Source organism: Mobula hypostoma, chromosome 2 (assembly GCF_963921235.1).
Source record: "Mobula hypostoma chromosome 2, sMobHyp1.1, whole genome shotgun sequence".
Lineage (NCBI taxonomy): Eukaryota > Metazoa > Chordata > Chondrichthyes > Myliobatiformes > Myliobatidae > Mobula > Mobula hypostoma.
Genome location: NC_086098.1, coordinates 80,508,704 through 80,536,084, shown reverse-complemented (window position 1 = coordinate 80,536,084; position 27,381 = coordinate 80,508,704). Strand labels below are relative to the sequence as shown.

Sequence of the window (27,381 nt, the reverse complement as noted above, 5' to 3'; positions counted from 1 at the left end):
TCATCTAGCAGTGAAGCATTATAGCCATTCATGCTGTTAGGTTTCACTTTGTAGGAAGTAATGGCCTGCAAACCCTGTCATAGCTGATGTGCAACTAGTTCTCCCTCTAATCTCAATGGGAATTGTTTTTTCACTCTTAAAATACCCTTCCATAGGTTGTACCAGTGTTGAATACCATAGTACTTGTCCTCAGCAGACTATGAATCTCCTGGTTCATCCTTGGCTTTTGGTTTTGGTATATTTAGTATGTTCTCAAAGGCATATACGCACTCACACAGGTCTTGTTGAAGTGGGTGACAACTAAGGCATATTCATTCAAGCTTGAAGGTGAGTCTCTGAATGTTGTCCAGTCCACTGACTCAAAGCAGTCCTGTAAGCACTCCTCCATCCACAATTCCCATTGAGATTAGAGGGAGAACTAGTTGCACATCAGCTATGACAGGGTTTGCAGGCCATTACTTCCTACAAAGTGAAACCTAACAGCATGAATGGCTATAATGCTTCACTGCCAGATCCATCTTCCTTGACCATACCTTCATGGTCCTCACCACTGGGGCTGTGGTCTTTCGGCTCTCCTTATATGATGGGAGCAGGATGATGTGGTAAGCATTTTTGATGGTGATATATAACAGTTGTTAAGTCTGTTGGCTCCTCTGGTACTGCAGGTGATATATTACTGGTAGTTGTTCAGCGACTTATTCAAGCTGGCCTGGTTGAAACCTCCCTCAGTGATGGGGAAGGCATCAAGGTGTGCAGTTTTGTGTCTTTTGATTATGTTGCTCAGCTGCTCCAGTGCCTGCCTGATGTTGAGAGCTGAGGTGGAATGTATACCACTACCAGGATGAATTGATCATTAAGCCTGGTGTACCTACTTCCGGGCTTTTGTACCTTCTGCCCACTGGGAGAAGGGAGAAGTGAGAATGTCCGAGGTCAGTGGGGTCTCTTATTATGCTGGCTGCTTTACTGAGGCAGCGAGAAGTATTGACAGTGTATAAATGCATGGTTGATGATCGATGCAGACTGGTTGGGCTGATAAGTGGATTCCCCAAGACTCTATGACTCTAATCTCGAGATTTCTAAAATACTTATTTTTTGTTTTCAAAAAGGGAAGTAAACTAAAGTATTTACTTCTGCTTCAACCACAGGTATGTGTCTTGTGCAGTCGGGTGTCCATATGAAGGAACTATCGCCCCAGCAAAAGTTGCAGAGGTAAGCCATACAACCAGTCTGAAACTAATGATGGTGTTTGTACATACATCTTCCAAAAACAATGAGAATTGCAGAGTTGTTAATAATTTGAGGAAAAAACATAAAAGCAAGTACCCTTTCTGGTGCCTAGTCTATATCTCTGTTAATGGCGTCAGAAACAGGAATTCAAGAGAGATTTAAAAGCTTATGGCAAAGTTCAAAGGAGCTGAAGGGTTTGGAATGTTAGAGCGTTCGTGGGAAAGAGAAAATTCTTCCAGAGGACTTTGGAACTGAATTCTAAACTCTGATGGTATGGCAGTTTGTGAGCCTGTCACAAAACATATCCTTATCAACTTCAAAACCATTACCCATTACTAAAGCAACACACACAAAATGCTGGAGGAACGCAGCAGGCCAGGCAGCATCTGTGGAAAAGTGTATAGTCGACATTTCAGGCCAAGACTCTTTGTCGGGACTGGAGAAGAAAAGATGAGGAGTCAGAGCCATAATTAACTAAACTTCTAGAGTTCTCTCACAAAACTTATTAAAATATGAATTAGCTGCTCTGTTAATTCCTGCATACATCAGGTGTGGTTGTAATTTCTCTGAATTGAGGACATCCAAATTGTAGCCATTGAATTCAACACTTTTTAAATGGTAAATTGGCTTATTTTTGTCATATGTACTGAGGTACAATGAAAAACTTTGTATGGCATGCCTTCTCCTCAGGTCATTTCATTACATCAGTTCATTGAGGTAGCACGGGGAAAACAATAACGGGGCAGAATAAGAATACAGTTACAGAGAAAGTGCAGTGCAGGCAGAAAATAAAGTGAAAGTCATAATGAGGTAGATTGTGAGTCCATCTGATTGTATTGGAAAAAGTTCAATAGTCTTATTACTGCTGGAGAGGAGCTGTCTTTGAGCCCCGTGGTACATGCTTTCAGGCTTTTGTATCTTCTGCCTGATGGGAGAATGTCGGGTTGTTGGATATCTGCTTTACTGATGCAGTGGGAAGCATAGGCAAAGTGCTTGGAAAGGAGCTGTGACTAGAAGTTAATGGAGAAGCCACCCCAATAGCAAGGCAAAGTTGCAACAGGCCTACACTAATTGGCCACTTTATTAGAACCACCTCTATACCTGCTCGTTAATACAAATATCTAATCAGCCAGTAATGTGGGAGCAGCTCAGTGCATAAAAGCATGCAGACATGGTCAAGAGGCTCAGTTATTTTTCAGACCAAACATCAGAATGGGAAAACATTTAATCTAAGTGACTTTGACAGTGCAATGATTGTTGGTGCCAGACGGGGTGGTTTGAGCATCTCAGAAACTGCTGAGCTCTTGTACAACAGACTCTAGAGTTTGCAGAGAATGGTGTGAAAAACAAACAAAAAAAACAGATGGCAGTTCTTTACATGAAAATACCTTGTTAATGAGAGAGGTCAGAGGAGAATGGCCAGACTGGTTCAAGCTGACAAGAAGGCGACAGTAACTCAAATAACCATGTGTTACAACAGTGGTGTGGGTGTGCAGAAGAGCATCTCTGAACGGATAACACGTCGAACCTTGACGTGGATTGGTTTCAACAGCAGAAGACTACGAACATGTACTCAGTAGCCAATTTATTGATGTCAAACTAGGTAAAGAATGTTGGAGAGGGGGCTGGTTTTTGTCTCCACAGCTCCTTGTAGTTTTTTGTGGTCTTTGGAAGAACAGTTGCCATACCAAGGTGTGATTCATTTAGATAGGATGCTTTCTATGGTGTATTCCGTGAGTGTCAAAGCGGCTATGCCATATTTCTTTAGCTCCTGAGGAAGCAGAGGCACAGGAGCACTTTCTCGGCTGTGGCATCTACACGGTTGGACCAGAACAGACTATTGGTGATGCTGACTCCTAGGAACTTGAACCTCTCCTTCCTGTTCACTTCTCTGAAGGGTCTCAGCCTGAAATGTCGACTGTTTATTTCCCTCCATAGATGCTACCTGACCTGCTGAATTCCTCCTATATTTTGTGTGTGTTGCTCAATATTAACCAGCACCTGCAGAATCTCTTGTGTCTCCACTTTTCTATCTAATGTTGCTCGTTTTGACATTTACAGGCTGCCATTTAGATTATGTTGGTCATTGAAATAAATAGACACATTTCACTGTATGTTTTAATGTACATGTGACAAAAAAAGTTAATCTTTAAAAAAAATTCTCTCTCTGGAGAGTGAAATTAAATTCCACGTCATACTCCCTGCCACCATACAGGTTTCACCTTGTATGAAGTGTTGTACTTTTTAACTTGTGATGTAAGTGCACCTATTATTTGTTCATTTATTTGTGGTAATATCACTTTATGTTTAGTGTGTGAGCTATCTGTACTGTGTTGTGTACCTTGGTCCAGAAGAGCATTGTTTCATTTGGCGGTATACATGTGTACGGTTGAAATGACCATGAACTTGAACTTGAAGTTAACTCTAATTTTGCTTTGTAGGTGGCAAAACGAATGTACGATATAGGTTGCTATGAAATCTCTTTGGGGGACACCACAGGAATAGGGACTCCTGGTGACATGAAGGAATTGCTTCAAGCAGTGATGAAGGTGATTCCTAAAAATGCGTTGGCAGTTCATTGCCATGACACTTATGGACAAGCTTTAGCCAATGTCTATGTGGCTTTACAGGTAAGCCTGAGTTTAGTTGGAGAGTTATAAAATAGAGATTTTGCCATGATATAACATAGAGCTAAGTATTTGTTAGAATTAATTTTTCTCTTCATTATCAATATGTGACAATGCTTCATAGTACGCAGAGAGCACAGTATAGGACCTCTTCCCCTCTGCCATCAGATCTCTGCATTGTTCTATCACCTTAAAAATCCTAAGAACATAGAGCATTACCGCACCTTACAGACTCTTCACCCCATGATGTTGTGCCAACTTTTAACCTACTCTAAGATTAATCTATCCCTTCCCTCCCATAGAGCCCTCCATCTTTTCTTTCATCCGTTTAGCTGTCTAAATTTCTTAACTGTCCCTCATGCCCACCTCTATCACTAACCTAGCAGCACACGTATCATCTACTCACCACTCCCTGTGTAAAAAAAAAACTTACCTCCAACTTTCCTCCAATCACCTTAAAATTATGCCCCTTCATGTTAGCCATTCCCACCCTGGGAAAATGATTTTGGCTGTCCACTTGATTTATGCTTCATCATCTGTATTGCCATTCTTATAGTGGGGGAGTCTAGGACCAGGAGGCAAAGCTTCAGAATGCATGCATGCTCCTTTAGAACTGCGATGAGGAGAAATTTCTTTAGCCAGAGAGTGGTGAATCTGTGGACTTCATTGCCATAGACTGCTGTGGAGTATTTTTAAAGCAGAGGTGAATGGGTTCTTGAATAGTAAGGGTGTCAGAGATTGTGGGCAGAAGGCCGGAAAAGGAGGTTGAGCTGGATGATAAACTAACTGTGATTGAATGGTGGAACAGACTCAATGGGTCAACGTGCTTGATTCTGCTCCTGTGCCTTTTGGTCTTATGGTGAACTACATTGTCGGCTCCCATCCATGACTCCATTCCCTGATCCAGCTCTCATCCCCAGTGCTGATTAGTGACCCGATCAATCCAATCTTTTTCCCATCACCTAACAAGTGAATGCACCAGATCAAGTTTTAAATGGTGAGTATAAATGTGTGTCTGTGTCTGTGTGTTTGTGTGTATGTCTGTGTGTGTGTGTGTTTGTGTGTATCCATGCTTGTGTGTTCAACTTATGGGGGGTGTTGGTTGGGAGATTGTGGAAAGCAGCCTCCCCTTCATGGATTCTGTCTACATTTCCTGCTGCCTCAGTTAAGCAGCCGGCATAGTCAGAGACCTCACCCGCCCAATTCATTGTCTCATCTCTCTACTCTCGGTCTGAAGAAACAAAAGCCTGAAAGCTTGCATCACCAGGTTCAAGGACAGCTTCTACCCCGCTGTTATAAAATTATTAAACAGTCCCCAAGAAAGGTGAGTTGGACCTCACAATCTACCTTGTTATGATCTTGCACCTTGTTGCACTGCACTGCACTTTCTATGTAGCTGCTACACTTTATTCTGCATTCTCTTATTGTTTTAAAGGGTGGCCGAAGCAGATACATTAATGACATTCAGAAACTCTTAGATTGAAAATGATGGGTTATGTAGGAGGGAAGGGTTAGATTGATCTTGGAGTAGGTTAAAAGGTCAGCACAACAATGTGGGCTGAAGGGCCTGTAATGTTCTATGTTTTCCCTTGTACTTACTCAATACATTGTACAATGAATTGATATGCATGAGCAGTATGCAAGGCAAGTTTCTCACTGTAACTCTGTATACGTGACAATAATAAACCAATTCCACTAATGACGATGAGCTGGGGATTAAGTGCTGTGCTGAAAGGAATGTAGGTCAGTGGTGATGTTTGTGTGAGGATATATGAGGCAGCAACTGACAGAGCTGTGTGGATCGCAAAAATTCTGCTTGCAGTGAAGAAATAGTTCCCCAACCACAGAGTTTTTCGAATGCCCTTGGCATGGACCTCCTTGGCAATTCCTTTCCACAGCCTCCCTGGGTGTTTTCTGGGGAATGTGAGATGGGTGAGGGTGAGGAGGCCCTTGCTGGCTGGTGACAAATGCTCGTCCCTTCGCTTACTGAGCCAGAAGTTCCAGAGCCATGCAGAGTAAACTGAAATGCTCATACTCACACTCACTCTTTTTGGTAAATCCGCCCTCGCTTACATCTGTCAGACATCGTGCCAGCTGCTGTTAGTTTCAGCTGGACAATACCATACATCGTGCCAGCTGCCTTTGGGTTTCAGCTGGACAATACCACACCATGATAGTGTAGCGTTTTGTGCCAGTGACTCAGTTTCATTTCCTGCCGCAGACTGTAGTGAGCTTGTACATTCTCCCAGTGACTGTGTGGGCTTCCTCCGGGTGCTCTGGTTTCCTCCCACAGTCCAAAGACATATGACAATAAACTGCTGATGGGTGTTAGCAGGCTGCAAAGACTGACCATTGACAGGCAGTTTATCTCCCTGTCCTGTCCTACACTGATGTGTTTGTCATTCTGACCAGTCCCTGGGCAGAAATGATTGGATAAGATGTAGGAGAAAAGTTAGGCCATTCAGTCCATCGAATTGGCTCTGGGCCCAACTACCCAGTCGACACTGATAGCACACACACACACACACACACACACACACACAGACACACACAGACACACACAGACACACACAGACACACACAGACACACACACTCTCTCTCTCTCTCTCTCTCTCTCACACACACCCACACCCACCCACCCACCCACACACAGAGAGAAAGATGCACACACACAAACACAGACAGACATTCACACACATACAAACAGTCATGACATGAACATCAATTTCTCTAACCACTGTAATTTCTGCTTCCTCTCTGTTTCCATTGCCTATTCTGACTCCCTCTTACCCCTTCTCTTCATATGTCCCTCACCTCCCTCTGGTGCCCATTTTCTTTACTTTCCTTCCATGATCCATTGGCCTTTCCTATCAGTTTCCTCCAGCTCCTTACTTTAGAAACATAGACTGTAGTGAGCTTGTACATTCTCCCAGTGACTGTGTGGGCTTCCTCCGGGTGCTCTGGTTTCCTCCCACAGTCCAAAGACATATGACAATAAACTGCTGATGGGTGTTAGCAGGCTGGGGTGTTCTACATCCCCCACCCATCTATCTGTCCCTCTCCTGGTTACACCAGCTTCCACTTCCTCCCACCCACCTTACTGAATACCCACTTTGTTTCCAGTCTTGACGAAGGGCCTCAGCTCCAAACTTCAACTGCTTATTCTCCTTCATAGAATTCCTTCTACATTTTGTGTGTGTTACTCAAGATTTTCAGCATTTGCAGAATCTCTAATAGTCATTATTTTTAATTCCTTTAGAGTAAACCTTCCTCCAAGTACGTTTATGGGCAGCATGGTAGCGAAACACTATTACTACGCCAGTGATTAGCGAAAAGAGTTCAATTCCCACCGTTATCTGTAAGGAGTTTATACGTTCTCCCCATGACTGGGTGGGTTTCCTCCATGTGCTCTGGTTTCCTCCCACTTTCTGAAAAAGACAGACGTCACACCTGGAGTATTGTGTGCAGTTTTGGTCCCCTAATCTGAGGAAAGACAGACGTCACACCTGGAGTATTGTGTGCAGTTTTGGTCCCCTAATCTGAGGAAAGACATCCTTGCCATAGAGGGAGTACAGAGAAGGTTCACCAGATTGTTTCCTGGGATGGCAGGACTTTCATATGAAGAAAGACTGGATGAACTGGGCTTGTACTCGTTGGAATTTAGAAGATTGAGGGGGGATCTGATTGAAACGTATAAAATCCTAAAGGGATTGGACAGGCTAGATGCAGGAAGATTGTTCCCGGTGTTGGGGAAGTCCAGAACAAGGGGCCACAGTTTGAGGATAGAGGGGAAGCCTTTTAGGACCGAGATTAGGAAAAACTTCTTCACACAGAGAGTGGTGAATCTGTGGAATTCTCTGCCACAGGAAACAGTTGAGGCCAGTTCATTGGCTATATTTAAGAGGGAGTTAGATATGGCCCTTGTGGCTACGGGGATCAGGGAGTATGGAGGGAAGGCTGGGGCGGGGTTCTGAGTTGGATGATCAGCCATGATCATAATAAATGGCGGTGCAGGCTCAAAGGGCCGAATGGCCTACTCCTGCACCTATTTTCTATGTTTCTACGTTTCTATGTTTTAAAAGTTAATAGATCCACCCGGTCCATCTGTGCATTCTGTGGCTGGGAGGAGTCAGTGTACCACGCTTATATGGAGTGTGAGAGGTTGCAGCTGTTGGTTGAGTATCTGAAGGGGCTGCTGCTCAGGTTCTGGTTACACTTCAGCCCCGTGCTCCTTGTGTACGGGCACCCTGTACAGAAGGGGGCTGGTTGTGGGGAGGATCTACTGGTGGGCTTGCTTCTGGGCCTGGCCAAGATGGCCATTTATGGGTCTAGGCAATGGAAAGTTGAGGGCTTTGTCCGATCTGACTACCTTCCCCTCTTCCAAGAATACGTTCACACCCAACAGTCCTTGGAGAGGGAGCATGTGGTCACAATGGGTATGTTAGGGGATTTACGGAGCGGTGGACCCCACCCCCCAACCCAGGAATTGACTGTTTTAAAAACTGTAATAATCATATTTTAATTTGAATTTATTCACTGTCTTGTAAATACTGATTGTTTGTTCTTTGTGTAAATAAACCTTTTAAATAAAAACAAAGTAAGTTGTGGGCACGCATAGTTGGTGCCAAGAGCATGGTGTCATAGGAGTGTGCTGGTTGCCAACGGAAACGATGCATTTCACTGTATGGTTTGATGATTCAATGTGCATATAACAAATACAACTAATCCTTTTCTTTAATTGTTACTAAAAAATTCCATTAGGAAGGCATACAGATGGTTTCACCAAGAAAGATAAGGCCAGTTTAAATTGCCATTTTGTTTGTTAGTCTTTTTGTACTTCTGTACCACTTCCTCTTCCCAAAAGTGAAACAGTTCTTTTCAGAGAAGTCCACGTTGACGTGAAAGCTTGAGACAAAGGTTCAGCTATTCAGCATATGTGAATGTGACAGCACATGTCATTCGCACCACATTCAAGTTCAGGGCAAAGGACACCCTTAAGGGTTCTGCTTTCTTTATCTTGAAATGGCTGAAGCACATGATGAGTTCCTGCCAGATGCAGAGGGATAAGGATCCTTTCATTATCCCTGTATGACAGAAAACCATGATCATAGGATACCCGAGAAAGAACTGAAAACCAGCCCAGCCCGCGGGGCAGATTATAAGGTTTTGTGGTAAAATAGTGTAAATGACAGGGGACTGGAACAGGTTTGCTGTTTAAAAGGCCCACTGTTCAACCCACTGAAAGACATGATGTGACTGCCTCACAGTCCCCATCTGCACTGATCTTTGGCAAACTGTCCTGAGGGTGTGTGAAGGTGGAAACCTCACAAAAAAACTTTTGAGTCCTGCACTGTCAATAATTTCCAGGAATTCTACTTCTTTCGACATGATAACTTCATTAATTGCATACTGCAATAATACGACTAAAAGGTGATATCACACGACACTAAATGAACTGAATAATTATTATCATTTACATTATCCCTGCTTCATTACATAATGGTGCGAATGTAATTATTGATTATAACAGTCTAACAAAAATGTTTAAAGATACATTCAGTGGCCACTTTATTAGGTACCTCCCCTGTACCTAATAAAGTGGCCACTCAGTGTATGTTTGTGATCTTCTGCCGCTGTAGCCCATTCATTTCAAGGTTCAGGGTGTTTTGCATCCATAGATGCTCTTATGCACACTGCTGTTGTAATACATGGTTATTTGAGTTACTGCCGCCTTTCTGTCAGCTTGAACCAGTCTCCTCTGACCTCTCTCATTAACAAGATGTTTTCACCTACAGAAATGCTGCTTTTAAGTTTTTAGCTTTTTGTACCATTGTCTGTAAACGCGTAGACTGTTACGTGTGAAAATCCCAGGAGGTCAGCACTTTCCGAGATACTCAAACCACCCTGTCTGGCACCCAACAATCAGTCCATGGTCAGAGTCAGATGGATCACATTTCTTTCCCATTCTGATGTTTGGTCTGAAGAACAACTGAACCTCTAGACCATGTCTGCATGTATTTATGCATTGAGTTGTTGCTTCAGAATTGGCTGATTAGGTATTTGCATTAATGAGCAGGTGTACTTAATAAAGTGGCCTCTGAGTGCAAGTTGAAATGAGTAAAACTGATGGCTAAATACAAATATTAAAAAAATTGTAGTCCATATTCCTGATTCCCAGAACAGAAGCGTGGAAACAAAATTATAATTCCTCCACTACTGCCTAAATTACCTGCTTATTTGATCTCGAGAAGGGTGTCATTAGCAAACAGAGCATTGATAGCCAGTGTCTGATTACTCCAGAGTTGTCTGGCTTGCTGGACTTTCTGGCAGGCAATTAACCCTCAACCACAGAAATCAGGAGTCACATGTAGGGACGAATGTGGGAGGTCGAAGAGATTTAGTTCTGCAATAGATATCACTGAGCTAGAATTTTAAATCAGAAATTGGTTTCAGGGTGTTTAATGTGACATAATTTAATATTCCCCATATATTTAATTGTCAAATGCTCACCACCCTCTCAGTGAGAATGTCAGAAGCAGAATCAGGATTTGAATTTGATTTATTAGCACTAATACGTGCCATGAACTTTGTTGTTTTGCAGCAGCAATACAATGCAATAGATAAAATATCACTCAAGGTTACAGAAAGAAATATAAAACAAGATAAACTTGTAGCGGAAAAAGAGAGCAAAAGCTCAGGTACTTTTTATGGGTTCATAGTCCGTTCAGAAATCTAATGGTGTAGTGGACAAAGCTGTTCCTAAAATGTTGAGTATGTGTCTTCGGACCCCTGTACCTCTTCCCCGGTGGTCGTAATGAGAGGAGGGCATGTCTTGGATGGTGAGGGTCCTTAATGATGGATGTCAGCTTATTGAGGCATTGCCTTTTGAAGATGTCTGCAATGGTTCCAAGGCTAGTGTCAATAATGGAGATGGCAGATTTTATAACCCATAAGACCATAAGATATAGAAGCATTTGGCCCATCAGGTCTGCTCCACCACCTCTTCATGGCTGATCCAATTTTCCTCTAAGCCCTAATCCCCTGCATTCTCTCTGTAGCCCTTCATGCCCTGACCAATGAAGAATCTTATCAACCTCTGCCTTGAATATACATAAAGACTTGGCCTCCACAGCTGCCTGTGGCAACGAATTCCACAAATTCACTACTCTCTGGCTAAAGAAATTCCTTTTCTGTTCTATAAGGACACCCCTCTATTCTGAGGCTCTGTCCTGTGGTCTTAGATTCTCCCACCATAAGGAACGTCCTCTCCACATGCACATTATCAAGGCCTTTCACCATTCAAGGTTTCAAAGGTACATTTAATGTCAGAGAAATGTATACAATATACATCCTGAAATGCTTTTTCTTTGCAACCATCCGCAAAACAGAGGAGTGCAACACCCACCACTGGGCACTCAAGTGTGAGCAAGGCAACAGTAAAGACACAGACTTGCAGTACTCCAAACACTACATTGTTCACCTGGCATGCGACGTACCACAGGCTCTCTCTCTCCCTTATAAGGGAAAAAGAGATGTCTCCATTTGATAGGTTTCAATAAAATCTCCCCTTATTCTTCTGAATTCTAGTGAATACAGGCCCAGAGCCATCAAGCGCTCTTCATAAGACAAGCCATTCAAACCTGGAATCATTTTCGTGAACCTCCTTTGAACACTTGGCAGTTTGAGCACATTATTTCTAAGCCAAGGGGCCCAAACCTGTCGCAATATTCCAAGTGAGGGCTCACCAGTGCTTTATAAAGTTTCAACATTACATACTTGCTTTTATATTCTAGCCCTCTTGAAATGAATGCTAACATTGCATTTGCCTTTCTCAACACAGTCTCAACCTGCAAATTAACCCTTTAGGAATTCCTGCACATGGACTCCCAAGTCCCCTTGCAACTCAGTTTTTTTTTGTATTTTCTCTCCACTTAGAAAATAGTCAACCTTTTCATTTCTTTTACCAAAGAGCATGACCATACACTTCTCAACACTGTTTTCCATTTTCCATTTCTTTGTCCATTCTCCTAAACTGCCTACGTCCTTCTGTAGCCTCTCTACTTCCTCAAAACTACCTGCCCCTCCACCTATCTTTATAATGTCTGAAAACTTTGCATCAAACTTATCAATTCCATTATCCAAATCATTGACATATAACGTAAAAAGAATCAGTCCCAACGCAGACTGCTGTGGAACACCACTAGTCACTGGCAACCAGCCAGAAAAGGCTCCCTTTAATGCCACAGTTTGCTGCCTTCCAATCAGTCATTGCTTTATCCATGCTAGTATCTTTCCTATAATAGCATAGGCTCCTAGCTTGTTAAGCAGCCTCATGTGCGGCACCTTGTCAAAGGCCTTCTGAAAATCCAGGTACACATCATCAACCGGTTCTCCTTTATCCTGCTTGTTATTTCTTCAAAGAATTCCAACAGTTTTGTTAGGCAAGATTTTCCCTTGAAGAAACCATGCTGGCTATATCCTATTTTTTCGTGTGTCTCCAAATACTATACCTTAAGACCTCATCCTTAATAATCAACTCCAACACCTTCCCAACACTGAGGTGAGATTATCTGACCTATAGTTTCTTTCTTCTGCCTCTCTCCCTTCTTGAAGAATGGAATGATATTTGCAGTTTTCCAGTCTTCTGAAACCATTCCAGAATCCAGTGATTCTTGAAAGATCATTACTAATGCCTCCACAATCTCTTCAGCCATGTCTTTCGGAACCCTGGGCTGTACACAATCTGGTCCAAGTGACTTATCTACCTTCAGACTTTTCAGTTTCCCAAGAACCTTCTACCTAGTAATGGAAACTTCACACACTTCATGCCCCTTGACACCTAGAACTTCCACCATACTGCTAGTGTTTTCCACAGTGAAGACTGATGCTAAATACTTATTCCATTCGTCTGCCATTTCCTTTCCCCCATTACTAACCCTTCAGCATTGTTTTCCAGCAGTCTGATATGCACTCTCGTCTCTGCAACTTATTCCAATCCTGTTCATTCACACCTGTGTACAAGATGGATTCCCCTCAGGTCCCTTATAAATCTTTCCCCCCTCACCTTGAACCTGTGCCCACTCAAAAACTCCCCTACCCTGGGGCAAAGACTGCTACTATCCACCTTACCTATGCCTCCAATAATTTTAAATGTCTCAGGTTTCCCCACATTTTCCTACATTCCCAGGAATAAAGTCAAAATCCCCCTATAACGGAAACCCTCCTGATCTGGCAACATTTGCCATAGGCATCCTGATCATTTTGTAAAATGGTGTCATCAGTGTTAGCCAGCATCAATTTGCTGAGTCAGGCTTATCCAGATTGACTGAGTTCTCCATCGGAAAAGTGGAGTTAGTGAGACATATACAGCTGATGTTGTTTAGGTGGACCCTCAAAAGTTGTTTGATAAACATAGACCTCGCTGAAGGGCATAGAGCAGAGAATTGGGGTAAATTACTGCTTTTCAAGACTGTAAATAGATTCTGCAGATGCTGGAAGCCTTCATCAAGACCTACAAAATGCTAGAGGAACTCAGCAGATCAGGCAGCATCGATGGAGAGGAGTAAGCAGTCCACAACGTTTCAGGCTGAGACTTTTCCTCTGGACTGGAAAGGAAGGGGGAAGAGACCAGAATAAGAAAGTGGTGTGGTGCACGAGTACAAGCTGCCAGGTGGTAGGTGAGAGGAGGTGAGGGGGAAGGAGAGTTGGTGGGAGAGAGGGGATGAAGTGAGAAGCTGGGAGGTGGTGGGTGGAAGAGGTAAAGGCTGAAGAAGAAGGAATCTAAAAGAAGAGGAGAGTGGACCATGGAAGAAAGGGAAAGAAGTGAGGAACAAGAGGGAGGATCTGAACAGGTGAGAAGAGAAGGGGTAAGAGGAGAGCCAGAATGGGGATGGAAAAAGAGAGAAGGGGAGTAGGCAAACTCGCATCAGGTTCATGACCTGATCCGAAAATCCCTTGCGCTAGCTCAGAGAATATTTCTTTTTCTCTCCCTCAATCTTGCAACAAGTGTAGTTATGTTTATCTTGTTTTGATGTTTTGATAGAGGTGTACAGAAATTGAGTGGATAGCCAGAGACTCTTTCCCAGGGCAGAAATAGCTAGTACCAGGAAGCAACATTTTAAGGTGATTGGAGGAAAATATTGGAAGGGATGTCAGAAGTATTTTTTTACACACACAGAGTGGTGGGTGCATGGAAGGTGCTGTAAGGGGGGTGGTAGAGGCAGATTCATCGAGGATATTTAAGGTACTTAGATAGGCACATGGGTGAAAGAAAAATGGAGAGCTATGTGGGAGGAACAGGCTAGATTGATCATAGAGTAGGTTAAAGGGTCGGTACAATATTGTGGGCTGAAGGGCCTGTTCTGTTATGTTCTATGTTCTTGGGGTTATTAGGTGATAGAACAATGCAGAAATCTGATGGTGGAGGGGAAGAATTGCTGAGTGTGTGTGTGTGTGTGTGTGTGTGTGTGTGTGTGTGTTCAAGTTCGAGCAAGAAAAGGTCATGTCCTGGTTGGTTATGGCCCTTAGGGTCCATAGGATGTTAGTGAGAATTATTCTGGGAATGAAGGGGTTAACATATGAGGAGTGTTTGATGGTTCTGGGCCTGTACTTGCTAGAGTTTAGAAGAATGATGGGCAGGTGGGGGAGGGGGTGGAATCCCATTGAAACCCATCAAATATTGAAAGGCTGAGATAGAGTGGATGTGAAGAAGTTGTTTCCTATAGTGGGGGAGTCCAGGACAAGAGGGCACAGCCTCATGAAAGAAGGACGCCATTTATAACAGAGATAAGAAGGAATTTCTTCAATCAGAGGGTGGTCAGTCTGTGGAATTCATCGCCACAGATGGCTGTGAAGGCCAATTTATTGTATATGTAAAGCAGAGATTGAAAGATCCTTCATTAGTAAGGGCATCAACGATTATGGGGAGATGGCGAGAGAATGGGGTTGAAAGGGATAGTAAGTCAACCATGATGGAATGGCAGAACAGATTCGATGAGCCAAGTGGCCTAACTCTTATCCTGTTTCTGGTGGTCTTATGTAATGGATGCCAGGTTCCTGAGGCACTGCATTTTGAACACATCTCGATGGTGAAGAAGGGTGTGACCATGATGGAACTGGCTGAGTTTACAGCCTCAATGATTGTTACAACCACCAATGGAAGAGCATTTCCTTTAGAACCTGTTTTTGCATTTCTACAGCACCTGCAACCCTGCCTTACGGCCTCTAAATAGTAGTAGAGCATAGAATATAAAATGTAGAACTGTACAGATGCCCTTTGACTCACGTGTTGTGCCATAACTAAACTAATATTTGGAAACGTAACGTGGTGGTTATCACATTCGCCTAACATGCAAAAGATCGCTGAATCAAAACCAGGCAGGAATAATTGTGCAGCACGGCAGTGTAGCAGTTAGCGTCACCCTGTTACAGCTCAGGGCGTTCCTGACTCCCGAGTTTAATTCTGCTGCCATCTGGAAGGAGTTTGTATGTTCTCCCCGGGAACCGGGTGGGTTTCCTTTGGATGCTCTGGTTTTTCCCCACAGTCCAAACACATACTGGTTTGTAAGTTAATTGGACACTGTAAATTTTCCTGTCATTACACTAGTGTTAAAACAGGTGTGTTGTGCTGGGCAGCACAGCTTGTTGGGCAGGAGGGCCAGTTTTTAAATAAATAAAATCAATATTATTCCTTCTGCCAGCATGGGGTGCATATCCCTCCATTGTCTGCATATTCCTGTGCCTATCTAAGAGCCTGTTAAACACTTCTTTCATATTTACCTCCACAACCCTGGCAGCACACCAGCCACCCACCACTCTCTGTGTAAAAATCTGCCCTGCAGCCATCTCCTTTGAATTTACCTCCTCTCACCTGAAATTCCTGCCCTCAGATATTAGATATTATGTTAAAAGATCCTTCCAAGTTGCAATGTAGTTTGATAAGGTGGTTAAAAGGCTATGTGTGTTGGCCGCCTTTAGCTGTGGAGTTGAGTTCCAGAGCCGCAAGGGAACTTTGCAGCTCTGTAAAACCCTGGTTAGACCACACATGAAGTATTGCGTTCCGTTCGGTCACCTCATTATAGAAAGGATGTAGAAGTTTTGGAGAGATGGCAGAGGAGATAACCAGGATGCTCTCTGGATTAGAAAGTGTGTCTTAGGAGGATAGGTTGAGTGAGCTAGGGCTTTTCTCTTTGGAGACAAGGAGGACGAGAGGTGACTTGATAGAGGTGTACAAGATAATAAAAGGTATATATATTAATTGGACAGTCAGAGAAGTTTTTCCAGGGCAGAAATGGTTAATATGAGGGGGTACAACTTTAAGCTGTTTGGAAGAAGGTATAGGGGAGATATCAGAGATAATTTTTTTTTGGCACAGTTTTGGTGGTAAAGGCAGATACATTAGGGACTTTTAAGAAACTCGTAAGTAGACACATGGATGAAAGAAAAACAGAGGCAAAGGTTACAGGAAAGGTTAGATTGATCTTGAAGTAGGTTAAAGGGCCAGCACAACATTGTGGGCTGAAGGGCCTATATTGTGCTGTCCTGCTCAAACAAAATATCAGCAAGCTGGTGCCTGCAGTTTGTGATAAAGAAAAATATGAACTATGAATCATTTTTGCACAGCTTTTTGGCACTTGAGGTATTTACAACAGTTGCTGTTTAAAAAGTTAAGTTTATTAATCCAACCATGATGTCTTGCTGCAGTCCATTCCTTTCACTTTGGAATTTGTAGAAAAATAACTAATTGTGAAAGTAGCTTGGAGGGCTGTCACCGTAATGGGCCAAACTCCTGCAGTTCACGCTTGGACCTCGGCCGACTGACAGGATAGATTATGGGTCTGTGTGCTTACATGACACAGCTTGTGCCTCGTACAATATCCCTTGCTGATGTGAGGGAAAGCAGGGGCCGGAAGAAACCCGACCCAGTGCAATTTTTTTTTGCCAAAGCAATCGGCAATTAAAAGAAAAACTAGAGTGAGGGAAACCACACGAGGTTCTGCTGCAAAGCTGCAGTTCAACTCCGTCAGCAGTTGTGGTAATTGCTGGCAAAATGGCCTGAGTGTGAGGATATTCAGTGGAAGGCTGGCCTGTGTACTTTAACGCTGGTGGTTGATAAAACAAACATAAAGAGAGGGTCATGCAAAGGGGACTGGCTTAATTTCACTTCACTTTGGAATCTGTGACATCTGGCCCAGTAAAAGAGCATGGAAAACATCTCCGGCAGTCCCATGGTAATAAAATGGGCATGTGATAAACATACTGATGGGTAACTTGTTTAATCTATAAAAATCCCAGGGAAAGAAGTCCACTTGGGTTGATAATGTTTACTGTGTAGCATTACATCTCAATGTAAATAAGAAAGGCAAAAAATGCATTACTTACATTTTTTGAGCATGGGTTTGAAATTGGAAAGTAAGCACTTGGATATCATACTTTTATCATTAATGGCTATTTGCATTGTCAGATTTAGCTTTCTGCTTTGTAGACTAAGTTCTGATTTTACAACAGGTATTTATTTTATAACTGGGCTCTTAGCAGTTCTTTCAGTTACAGACTGTAGTCCCTTATTCAGAAAGAAGATAACTGTAAAATTGAAGACACTTTTCGCTGGCAATCATTAAAGATTAGCTTTATTTGTCACATTTACACCAAAATATTGAAACATACAGTGAAAGGCGTCGTTTGCCAGCATCATCCGAAAATTGTGTGGGGCTGGCCCGGAAGTGTTGCCACGTAGTAAGTGCAATGTTATTAAAAGTAGTTAGAGAATTTTGTCTTATTCTTATTCTTAGAGATACAGCATGCTAACAGGCCCTTATGGCCCAACAAGCTCACGCCACCCAATGACACCCATGTGGCCAATTAACCTACTAACCCACACAAAATGCTGGAGGAACTCAGCAGGCCAGGCAGCATCAATGAAGAAGAGTAAACAGTCGACATTTCAGGCCGAGACCCCTCATCAGGACTATCCAGCATTTTCAGCATCTGCAGATTTCCTCGTATTAACCTACTAACCTGTACATCTTTGGGATGTGGCAGGAAACCGGAGCACCTTGGGGAAACCCAGGTGATTTTGGGGAGAACGTACAAACACCTCACAGAAAATGGCAGGAATTGAGCCTGGGTTGCTGGTTAACCACTACACTACCATGCCACCCCAAAGTGTTCTGAAGGATACTGCTTGTCAGACAGGGGAAAGCTACATTACATAAACACATTTCAATTGAATTTTACAATGATAATATTGAAATGATGATATGAGAGTCTCAGTTTACATAAACAACTAGCAAAGAACTGCAGAAGTGAAGATCTGCATATCCTTAGATCTAACTCTACAAATACTTTCTTGTGTATTTATTATTCAAATTCTGAAATGAAACCTGGAGTTAAAGAAATGGAAGGTTAGTAGAATATTTTGTTTGACGGATATTAGAAGCACACAAAAGCTTGAAAGCACATACCACCAGTCTCACGAATAGTTTCCATCCCACTGTTATCAGACCATTGATTGGATCCTAGTATGATACGATAGACATTTGACCCACAATCTACCCTGCTATGATCTTCAACATTATTGTTCATCTGCACTGCACTTTCTCTGTATCATAGAACATAGAAAATTACAACACAGTACTGGCCCTTCTGCCCATGACATTGTGCCAACATTTTAACCTACTCCTACCCTTCCCTCCAACATGACCCTCTTTCAGTAAGACTGTCTTAATTTATGAGTTTATGAGTTCTTAATGTACCTGCCTCTATCACCACTTCTGATAGCGCATTCCACGCAACCACCATCCTCTGTGTAAAAAGAATTTATCTTTGACATACCCCTGTACTTTCCTCCAATCACCTTGAAATTGTGCCCCCTCATATTAGTTAATTCCGTTCTGGGCTATCCACTTGATTTATGCCTTGTATCATCCTATATACCTCTGTCAAGTCATCTGTGATCTTCCTTCACTCCAAAGAGAAAAGCCCTAACTCACTCAACCTCTCCTGATAAGACATGCTCCCCAACCCAGGCAGCATCCCGGTAAATCTACCATGGACCATCCCTAAAGCTTCCACATCCTTCCTATAATGAGGCGACCAGAACTGAACACAATATTCCAGTTACCCTTAGTTCTGCATTCTTTTTATTAGACCATTAGACAGAGCAGCAGAATTAGGCCATTTGGCCCATTGAGTCTGCTCTGTCATTTGATCATGGCTGATTTAATATCCCTCTCAAGCTCGTTCTTTTACCTTCTCCCTGTAACCTTTGACACCCATAGTAATCAAGAACCTATCAATCTCTGCTTTAATTTGTCATTTGCCTTCGTTTCTCAACTGTTCTGTGCTTCTTACACAGAGTTCTAGGTTGGCATCATTGCACTGAGGAAATGCTGTACTGTCAGGTGCTAGTTCCCACAGAATATTGTTTTAACTTGTACTACATCAATGCACAGTGTAACCATTTGATCTGTATGGACAGTATGCAAGACAAGCTTTCTATCATGGCACATGTGACAAAAATAAACCAACATCAATATCTTTTAATGTCTGCCAGCCAGACTTTCGCATGCCCAAAGGCAGTCATGAATTAAAAAAGAACTGCAAATGCTAGAAACCTAAAATATGAACAGAAAATACTGGAGAGAAAGAGTCAAGTTCAAGTTTAATTGTCATACAGCCATCCACATGTATACAGCTAAACAAAACAGTGTTCCTCTGGGGCCGAGGTGCTTAACACAGTACATACGGTCAAACACAGCACATATAGTTACAATAGCACAAACAGTCACAACCTAATATTCGCACAAGTCTCTGACCGGCTTGGACTGAGAATTGATAGTGATTGGATGTTATCCTGGAGCCTTGTTTCTGCAAGGACCAGCATGCAGTTTTTCATCTCCAACAACCTCAAGCAATCCAACTTGTCCTCCAGGACCTGAGTTATGAAGAAGGCTCTCAGCCTGAATTGTCAACTCTTTATTCCTTTCCATAGATGCTGCCCGAACTGCTGAGCTGCTCCAGTATTTTGTGTGTGTTTATTAAGTACTGGAGATGCTCAGCAGGTCAGGGTAAATCTACAGGAGGAGAAGCAGAGGTGATATATTTCAGGGTGAAGGCACTTCATCAGAACAGGGAAGGAGACAGAAGAAAGGTGTAAGCCTGGGGTAAGTTGGGTGACCGTGGCAATGAGCTGGAAACAAGGTGAGCGAATGGGGACAGATAGAGAGTGAGAGCATGGACAAAAGAACAGAGAATTTAGTGGCCGCTACAGAATTCAGAGCAGGAAGACCGAAATCAGGTTAACTCGTATGATACAGTAATAAAACCAGGAGGCTGCAATGAGCCCAGACAGAAGATAAGGTGCTTATCAGGAGATATTTATCAAGTGCATGGCATATGCAGGACACTTAGCATAGTCAGTAATCTCTCCCATTCGTCCAGCAACCTCTTTGACCATCCTCCCCCGCATTAGACAGGAGGTACTGTAGCATTAGGACAAGGACTGATAGGATGGGAAATAGCTTCTTCCCCCAGGCCGTGAGACTTCCCAGCCACCACACAGGTCTCATCACGTATGAAGCACCGGTCGTGTATACTATTTGCTCTTCGATTTGTGTTGTAAATGCACTATTTATTTATGGTAATATTACCTATGTGTTATGTGTGTGTTATATATATTGCGTTGTTCCATCTTGGTCCAAACGAACATTGCTTCATTTCGTGGTACATATTTATACAGTTGAAATGACAAAGTTAAACTTGGCGTTCTGTCGAACTTGTGTTGGGTCTCATTGCAACACTGTTAGAAGCAACAGACTGATGGGTCAGAGTGGGAATAAGATAGAGTAACAATTAATATTGGAACATAGAATATTAGAGCACAGTACAGGCCCTACGGCCCACAATGTTGTGCCGACCTTTTAACCTATTCTGAAATCAATTGAACTCTCTTATGTAAATGTTCAAAATTAAAAATAAACATTAGCTTTATTTGTCACACATACATTAAAATATTGAAATATAAAGTGTCTGCGTCATTCTGCGCCAAAGACCAACACAGTGATGTCCGGCGAGGGGGGCGGAGGGGGTGTGGGGACTGAGGGAAATCCGCAGTTTGCCACACTCCTAGCGCCTATGTAGCATGCCCACAACTTACTAACCCGTACGGCGTTGGAACGTGGGAGGAAACCGGAGAACCCAGGGGAAACCCATACTGTCACAGGGAGAGGGTATAAATTCCTTACAGACAGCTATGGGAATTGAACCTGGGTCGCTGGTGCTATAAAATATTAGGCTAACTGCGGCCTTACTGTGACACCCTGCTCATTCCATAATGGTTAGCACAATGCTTTACAGTGCTGCCGTAAGATTCCTGCCACAGTCTGTAAGGAGCTTGCATGTTCTCTCCGTGACCGTCTGTAAGGACTGTCTTGTGTGTTCTCTCCATGACTGTGTAAGGAGCTTGTATGTTCTGTCTGTGACTGTGTGGGTTTCCTCCAGGTGCTCCGGTTCCCTCGCACATCCCAAAAACGTATAGGTTAGGGTTAGTAAGTTGTGGGCATACGATGCTGAATGATCCTGAGAATGAAAGAGTTAATTGTATGAGGAGTATTTGATGGCTCTGGGCCTACACTTGCTGGAGTTTAGAAGAATGGTGGGGGGGTGGATCTCGATGAAACCGATTGAATATTGAAAATTCTAGATAGAATCAATGTGGAGAGGATGTTCCTTATAGTGGGGGTGTGTCAGATCAAAGGGCACTGACTTCAGAACAGAGATGAGGGGGAATTTCCTCAGCCAGAGGGTGGTGAATCTGTGGAATTCATTGCCACAGACAGCTGTGGAGGCCAAGTTACTGGTTATATTTAAAATGGAGGCTGATAGATTCTTGATTAGTAAGGTTACAAGGAAAAAGCAGGAGAATGGGGTTGAGAGGGATAATAAATCAGCCATGATGGAATGGTGGAGCAAACTCGATGGGCTAAATGGCCTAATTCTGATTCCATCTCTTATGGTCTTATGGACACTTGCAAACTGACCCTGGTACATTTTGACCTTTAACCTTTTATTCTCCCTGCACTCTTGTCTGGTTTCTCCCGCTCACCCACACAACGGGGATAATTTAGAGTGGCAAACTGACACACGGAGGAGAATGTACAAACTCCACTCAGACAGTTGGTGAGCAGGATCGAACCCGGGGCACTGCAGTTGTGAAGCAGCAGCTCTACCAGAAGCGCCACTGTGCTGCAGTACTCCTGATCCTGAGTTACTCGTTAATTAGCCAGCTACCAGCGCCCCTTCCTTTGTAACATACATCAGACACAGCTCGACAGCTAGGGGCATTCTCTCTCATTGTGCTGTGAATATTTCTTGGAAATCTCCAGGACAAAGTACTGATTCCCCTTTTGCATCCAGTGATCCTGGCCAGCTGTCAACATCTGGCAATGATAAAGGTTCATAAAATGCCCAAAGCCCATTACTTTCCGTTCTAAATTTGAGCAAATCCATTTTTTTGTAAAAGCAAACAGCAGCTTCCGAATCCTTTCAGAAGACAAACAAAGAGAAATTTGTTTTTTTTTAATTTAACGGGGCTGCATGATAGCATAGCGGTAAGAGTATTGCTGTTGAGGTGCTACCGACCTGTGTTCCGTTGCGCCACTGTCTGTAAGTAGCTCGTGCACTTTCCCCATGACCACATGGGTTTCTTCCTGGTGCTCTGGTTTCTTCCTGCATTCCAAAGGAGATTAGGTGGTGTAATGGGTGTCCCGGGCACGTTGGACAGGAGGGCCCTTTACAGTGCTGTATCTTTAAATAAATAAATAGATTTTCAAATACAAACATATATGACGACGCACCGCATTGATATAAAAAGATTTTCTAAAAGACCAGAAGGTTATGGAGGCTGGAACTCTCTAAGTATTAGAAGGCAAGGTTCTGTGGTGCAGCTGCAGCAGAGTTCCACAGCCCTGGCTTTGATCCTGACCTCCATTGCTGTCCATGTGGAGTTTGCATGCTTCTCTTTGTGCCCACATGGATTTCCTCTGGGTTCCTCCTACATCCCAAAGGTTGGGTGGGTTGGTAGGTTAATGGGTCGCTGTAAATTGTCTGCAGGATGTGGTTGAATGGTGGAATCAAGCATCAAGGAACAACTTTATTCACCATGTACGTTTACATGTGTTAGGAATTTGCTGTTGTGTGTTGGTCGGGACACAATATGCAACAAAAGCAAAATTCAACAATTATAAAGTAGAAAGCATTATATAAAAATGAGGTTAGAACCTGAGAGGAGATGATGAAAATGTGGGGGAAGTAACACAGGATTAGTCTCATGCTAGTCATGTCCTGGATGTTGAGGGTCCTGAGTGATTAGTCTCATGCTAGTCAAGAGAAGAAGGCATGTCCTGAATGGTGAGGGTTTTTAAGTGATGGATATTCTTTTATGGCACTACTTCTTGATGCTGTCCTCAATGGTAAGGAGTTTTGTGCCCGTGATGGAGCTGGCTGAGTCTAGAACCTTCTGAACCTTGTGATCCTGTTCATTGAAGCCACCATACCAGGCTGTGTTGTCACCAGTCAGAATACTCTTCACTGTATTCTGATAATAAATTTTCCTTTGAACTATTTGAACTACAGAAATCTATAAGAGTCTTTGGTGACATACCAAATTCCCACAGGCACCTAACAAAGTGGAGCTGCTGGTGTGGCTTCTTTGTGAGTGCATCAGTATGTTGGGCCCAGGACAGATCCTCTGAGATGTTGATGTCCAGGAACTTGAAGTCACATTTCTGACATCGGTCTCATTAGCCACCTCAAGAACCCCAAAAATGGGATGGGAGGAAGTCAACCCTGATGCTAAAGGACTGCTTGAGAAGAAACAGAAAGCAAATTTGTACTGAATGGCCTTGAATTTGGATGTTTTTACTGTGTCATCCAGGGCAAGTGGAGAATAACTTCATTTCTAAGTTTAAAGTTTAAGGTCAAGTTTATTTGTCACTGAGCCACACACATGAATACAGCCAAATGAAACTGCATTCTTCCAAAGCCAAGGTGCAAAACCTTGTATGAGCAGTCACGCACAGCACAAGGCACGTATAGTACAAATAGCTACGATAGCAGAATCACACACAGTCACAAATTTTGCCTTAGTCCCTAAGTGTTGTGGCCTGTAGATTGATGGTGCATGGGCTGTTGTCCTGGAGCCAGGTTTCTGCAAAAACAAGCACATGGCAGTCCTCAGTATGTTGGTACGGCTGCAGACAAATGCAATCCAGTTTGGATCATCCACCGAACGAACCCTGGAGGGCAGTACCAACAGGAGGGGCTAGCTCTTAATCCAGCACTGACTCCAGCATACCACACCTCTGCTCTCTTCAACACTGCCTCTGGCATTTCCACCCCTCGGCAACTGCAACATTACCCCCCGTGTTCAATTACCCTCCTGATCTGTGCCTCCGAGATGAGGGAAGAGCTTTGGAAAGGATTTATAAGATGAATCACTTGAGATGGTCTTTCTGACCTTAGACCACCACTTGCAGCCACAGTATTTATGTGGCTGGTTTAGCTAAGTTTCTGGTCAGCAGTGACTCAACTACTCACTCCCACTCTGTGTGTGTCCACAGTGTTACGAAATCCTCCGCAATCCCGAGGCAAAAATAGTGTGGAAGTCTATAATGCAAACAGCCGCTGCTGGAAAGACTTAGTCAAGCAATTTTTATCTCTGCAGTTTTAACCATGTCACGCTTCTCACCCTGGTCACAGTTCTGAATGTTTTCCCATTTCCTGACACAACTCAGCTCTTTAAGGATAAACACAAGAGATTCTGTGGGTGCTGGAAATACAGAGCAACACACACAAATTGATGGAGGAATTCAACAGGTCAGGCAGCATCTATGGAGAGGAGTAAACAGTCGGCATTTCGGGCTGAGACCCTTCATCAGGACTGGGAAGGAAAGGCCAGGAGCCAGGATCAGAAGGTTGGGGGAGGGGATGAAGTACAAGCTGGCAGATAATAGGTGACACACACAAAATACTAAGGGAGCTCAGCAGGCTAGGCAGCATCTATGGAAAAGAACGAACAGTCTATGTTTCGGGCTGATACCCTTAATCAGGACCTGCGCGTTGCTTAGTATATCCAGCGTCTGCAGATTTTCTCATGTCGGGGATAGGAGGGACTAGGTGAGGGAGAAGGTGGGTGGTTGTGGGAGGGAGGGATGAATTGAGAAGCTGGGAGGTGGGAAGAAAAGGAAAAGGCTGAAGAAGAAGGAAACTGATAGGATAGGAGAGTGGACCATGGGAGAAAGGGAAGGAGGAGGGGCACCAGATTTGTCAAGGTAATATATGTTACTTGGACAGGTACATGGATAAAGATTAAGATTAGCTTTATTTGACACATGGAAGCATCAAAACATACAGTGACATTCTTCGTTTCTGTCAACCAAGACAGTCCGAGGATGTGCTAGGGGCAGCCCACAAGTGTCCCTCCACAATTTTGTTACTCAGCGTTTTAAGGATCATGTTGGGATAGAAATGCAAAAAAACTTTGTAAATATTTCAGTGAATATATTTATAGTGATTTATTGTTTTGCCATAGCACGATTACCATATTAACTACTTTTAAACAGTGGGTGAATAATTAATGATTTCTCTCTTCTGTTAAGACACACTGATTCATTATTCTAATTTTGTCACTTGACTAGCACAAGGGATTGTCAAGGTGGTTGAGTGGTCTGAGGTGCCACACATGACATGAAAGTCCTTCCATAGAAACATTTTTTTTAAACATATGAGGAGTGTTTGATGACTCTGGACCTGTTCTGGCTGGAGTTTGGAAAAATGAAGGGGGAAAGCTATCAAATATTGAAAGTCTTAGATAGAATGGATGTGAAGAGGAGGGTGGGGGAGTCTAGGACCTGAGGGCATGGCCTCATAATGGAAGCATGCCCCTTTAGAACAGAGATGAGGGGGAACATTTCAGCCAAAGGGTGATGAGTCTTTGGAAGCCATTGCCACAGACAACTGTGGACGCCTAGTCATTGGGTGTATTTAAAGCGGAGGTTGATAGGTTCTTGATTAGTAAGAGCATCAAAGGTTACAGGGGGAAGCAGGAGAATGGGGTTGAGAGGAATAATAAATCAGCCACAATGGAGTGGTGGAGTTGACTCGATGGGCTGAATGGCCTAATACTACTTCTATGCCTTGTGGATCATTGTGAGATGCAGCTCTTGTTACTAAGGGAGATGGAGTATGTGGCATGGACATGCAGTCAAAGTCAAGTTTATTATCAGATGTCCGGGAATCTGAGAGTCCAGGGCCAAGGACTGGAGGCACGGTAGTATCATGTCCCAGGGTTGGAGTCTTGTTTGTATGTGAGTGGGTAGGTAGGTGGGAGGGAAGAAAGCAGCTTGTTTTGTTGCTGTTGCTGTTTGTGTTGTTCTGTCGAGCAGTGTGGGCAGACTCCGTTGGCGCCAAAAGATGCAGTGACACTTACAGGCTGCCCCCAGCACCTTCTTGGTTGTAAATGCAAGCCATGCATCTCACTGTATGCTTTGATGTACATGTGACAAATAAAATTAAACTGTATCTGAATCTAAATCTGTATCTGATTCTGAATCTGAACCTGTATTGGTATCTGTGTCTGTATCTGAATCTAAATCTAAACCTAACTCTGAATCTACAGTGCCGATAAAATGTGCTCACCCCCTTGGGAGCTTTCATGTTTTATTGTTTTACAACATTAAATCAAAGTAGATTTAATTTGGCTTTTTTTGACACTGATCAACAGGAAAAGACTCTTTCGTATCAAAGTGATATAAATTCATTACAAATATAGAACACAAAATAATTGATTGCACAAGTATTCACCCCCTTTAATACGACACACCAAATCATCACTGGTGCAGCCAGTTGATTTTGGAAGTGACATAATCAGTTAAATGAAAATCACCTGTGTGCAGTCAAGGTGTTTCAATTGATTGTAGTAAAAATACACTTGGATCCGGAAGGCCTAACTGCTGGAGAGTCAGTATCCTGGCAAAATCTACACCATGAAGAGAAAAGAACACTCCAAGTAATTCCATGAAAAGGTTATTGAAAAGCACAGGTCAGGAGATGGATACAAGAAGATTTTGAAGTCACTGAATATCCCTTGGAGTACAGTTAAGTCAATCATCAAGAAATGGAAAGAATATGGAACAGCTGTAAATCTGCCTAGAGCAAGCTTACCTCAGAAACTGAGTGTGCAAGCAGGGGACTAGTGAGGGAGGCCAGCTAGAGACCTATGACAACTCCGGAGGAATTACAAGCTTCAATGGCCAAGATGGGAGAGACTGTGTACACAACAACTGTTGCTCAAGTGCTTTACCAGTTGCAGCTTTATGGGAGAGTGGTAAAGAGAAAGCCACTGTTGAAAACAAACTCGCGTGAAATCTTGGCTAGAGTTTGCCAGAATGCATGTGGGGGATTCTGAAGTTAGCTGGAAGAAAGTTCTATGTTCTGATGAAACCAAAATTGGGCTTTTTGGACATCAGA

The 27,381-nt window shown here is 43.2% G+C and overlaps 1 protein-coding gene across 5 annotated transcripts in view; it reads left to right on the top strand.

Annotated features, from left to right (window-relative positions):
* hmgcll1 (3-hydroxymethyl-3-methylglutaryl-CoA lyase like 1) overlaps positions 1–27,381 on the top strand; it is a 149,920-nt gene that overhangs the window by 56,341 nt on the left and 66,198 nt on the right. For all 5 annotated transcript variants that reach the window (XM_063071497.1, XM_063071480.1, XM_063071470.1 and 2 more), the window contains exons 6-7: positions 1,146–1,209; positions 3,669–3,857. In XM_063071497.1, the coding sequence (XP_062927567.1) occupies positions 1,146–1,209; positions 3,669–3,857 (253 nt within the window). The remainder of the gene's footprint in view (positions 1–1,145; positions 1,210–3,668; positions 3,858–27,381) is intronic.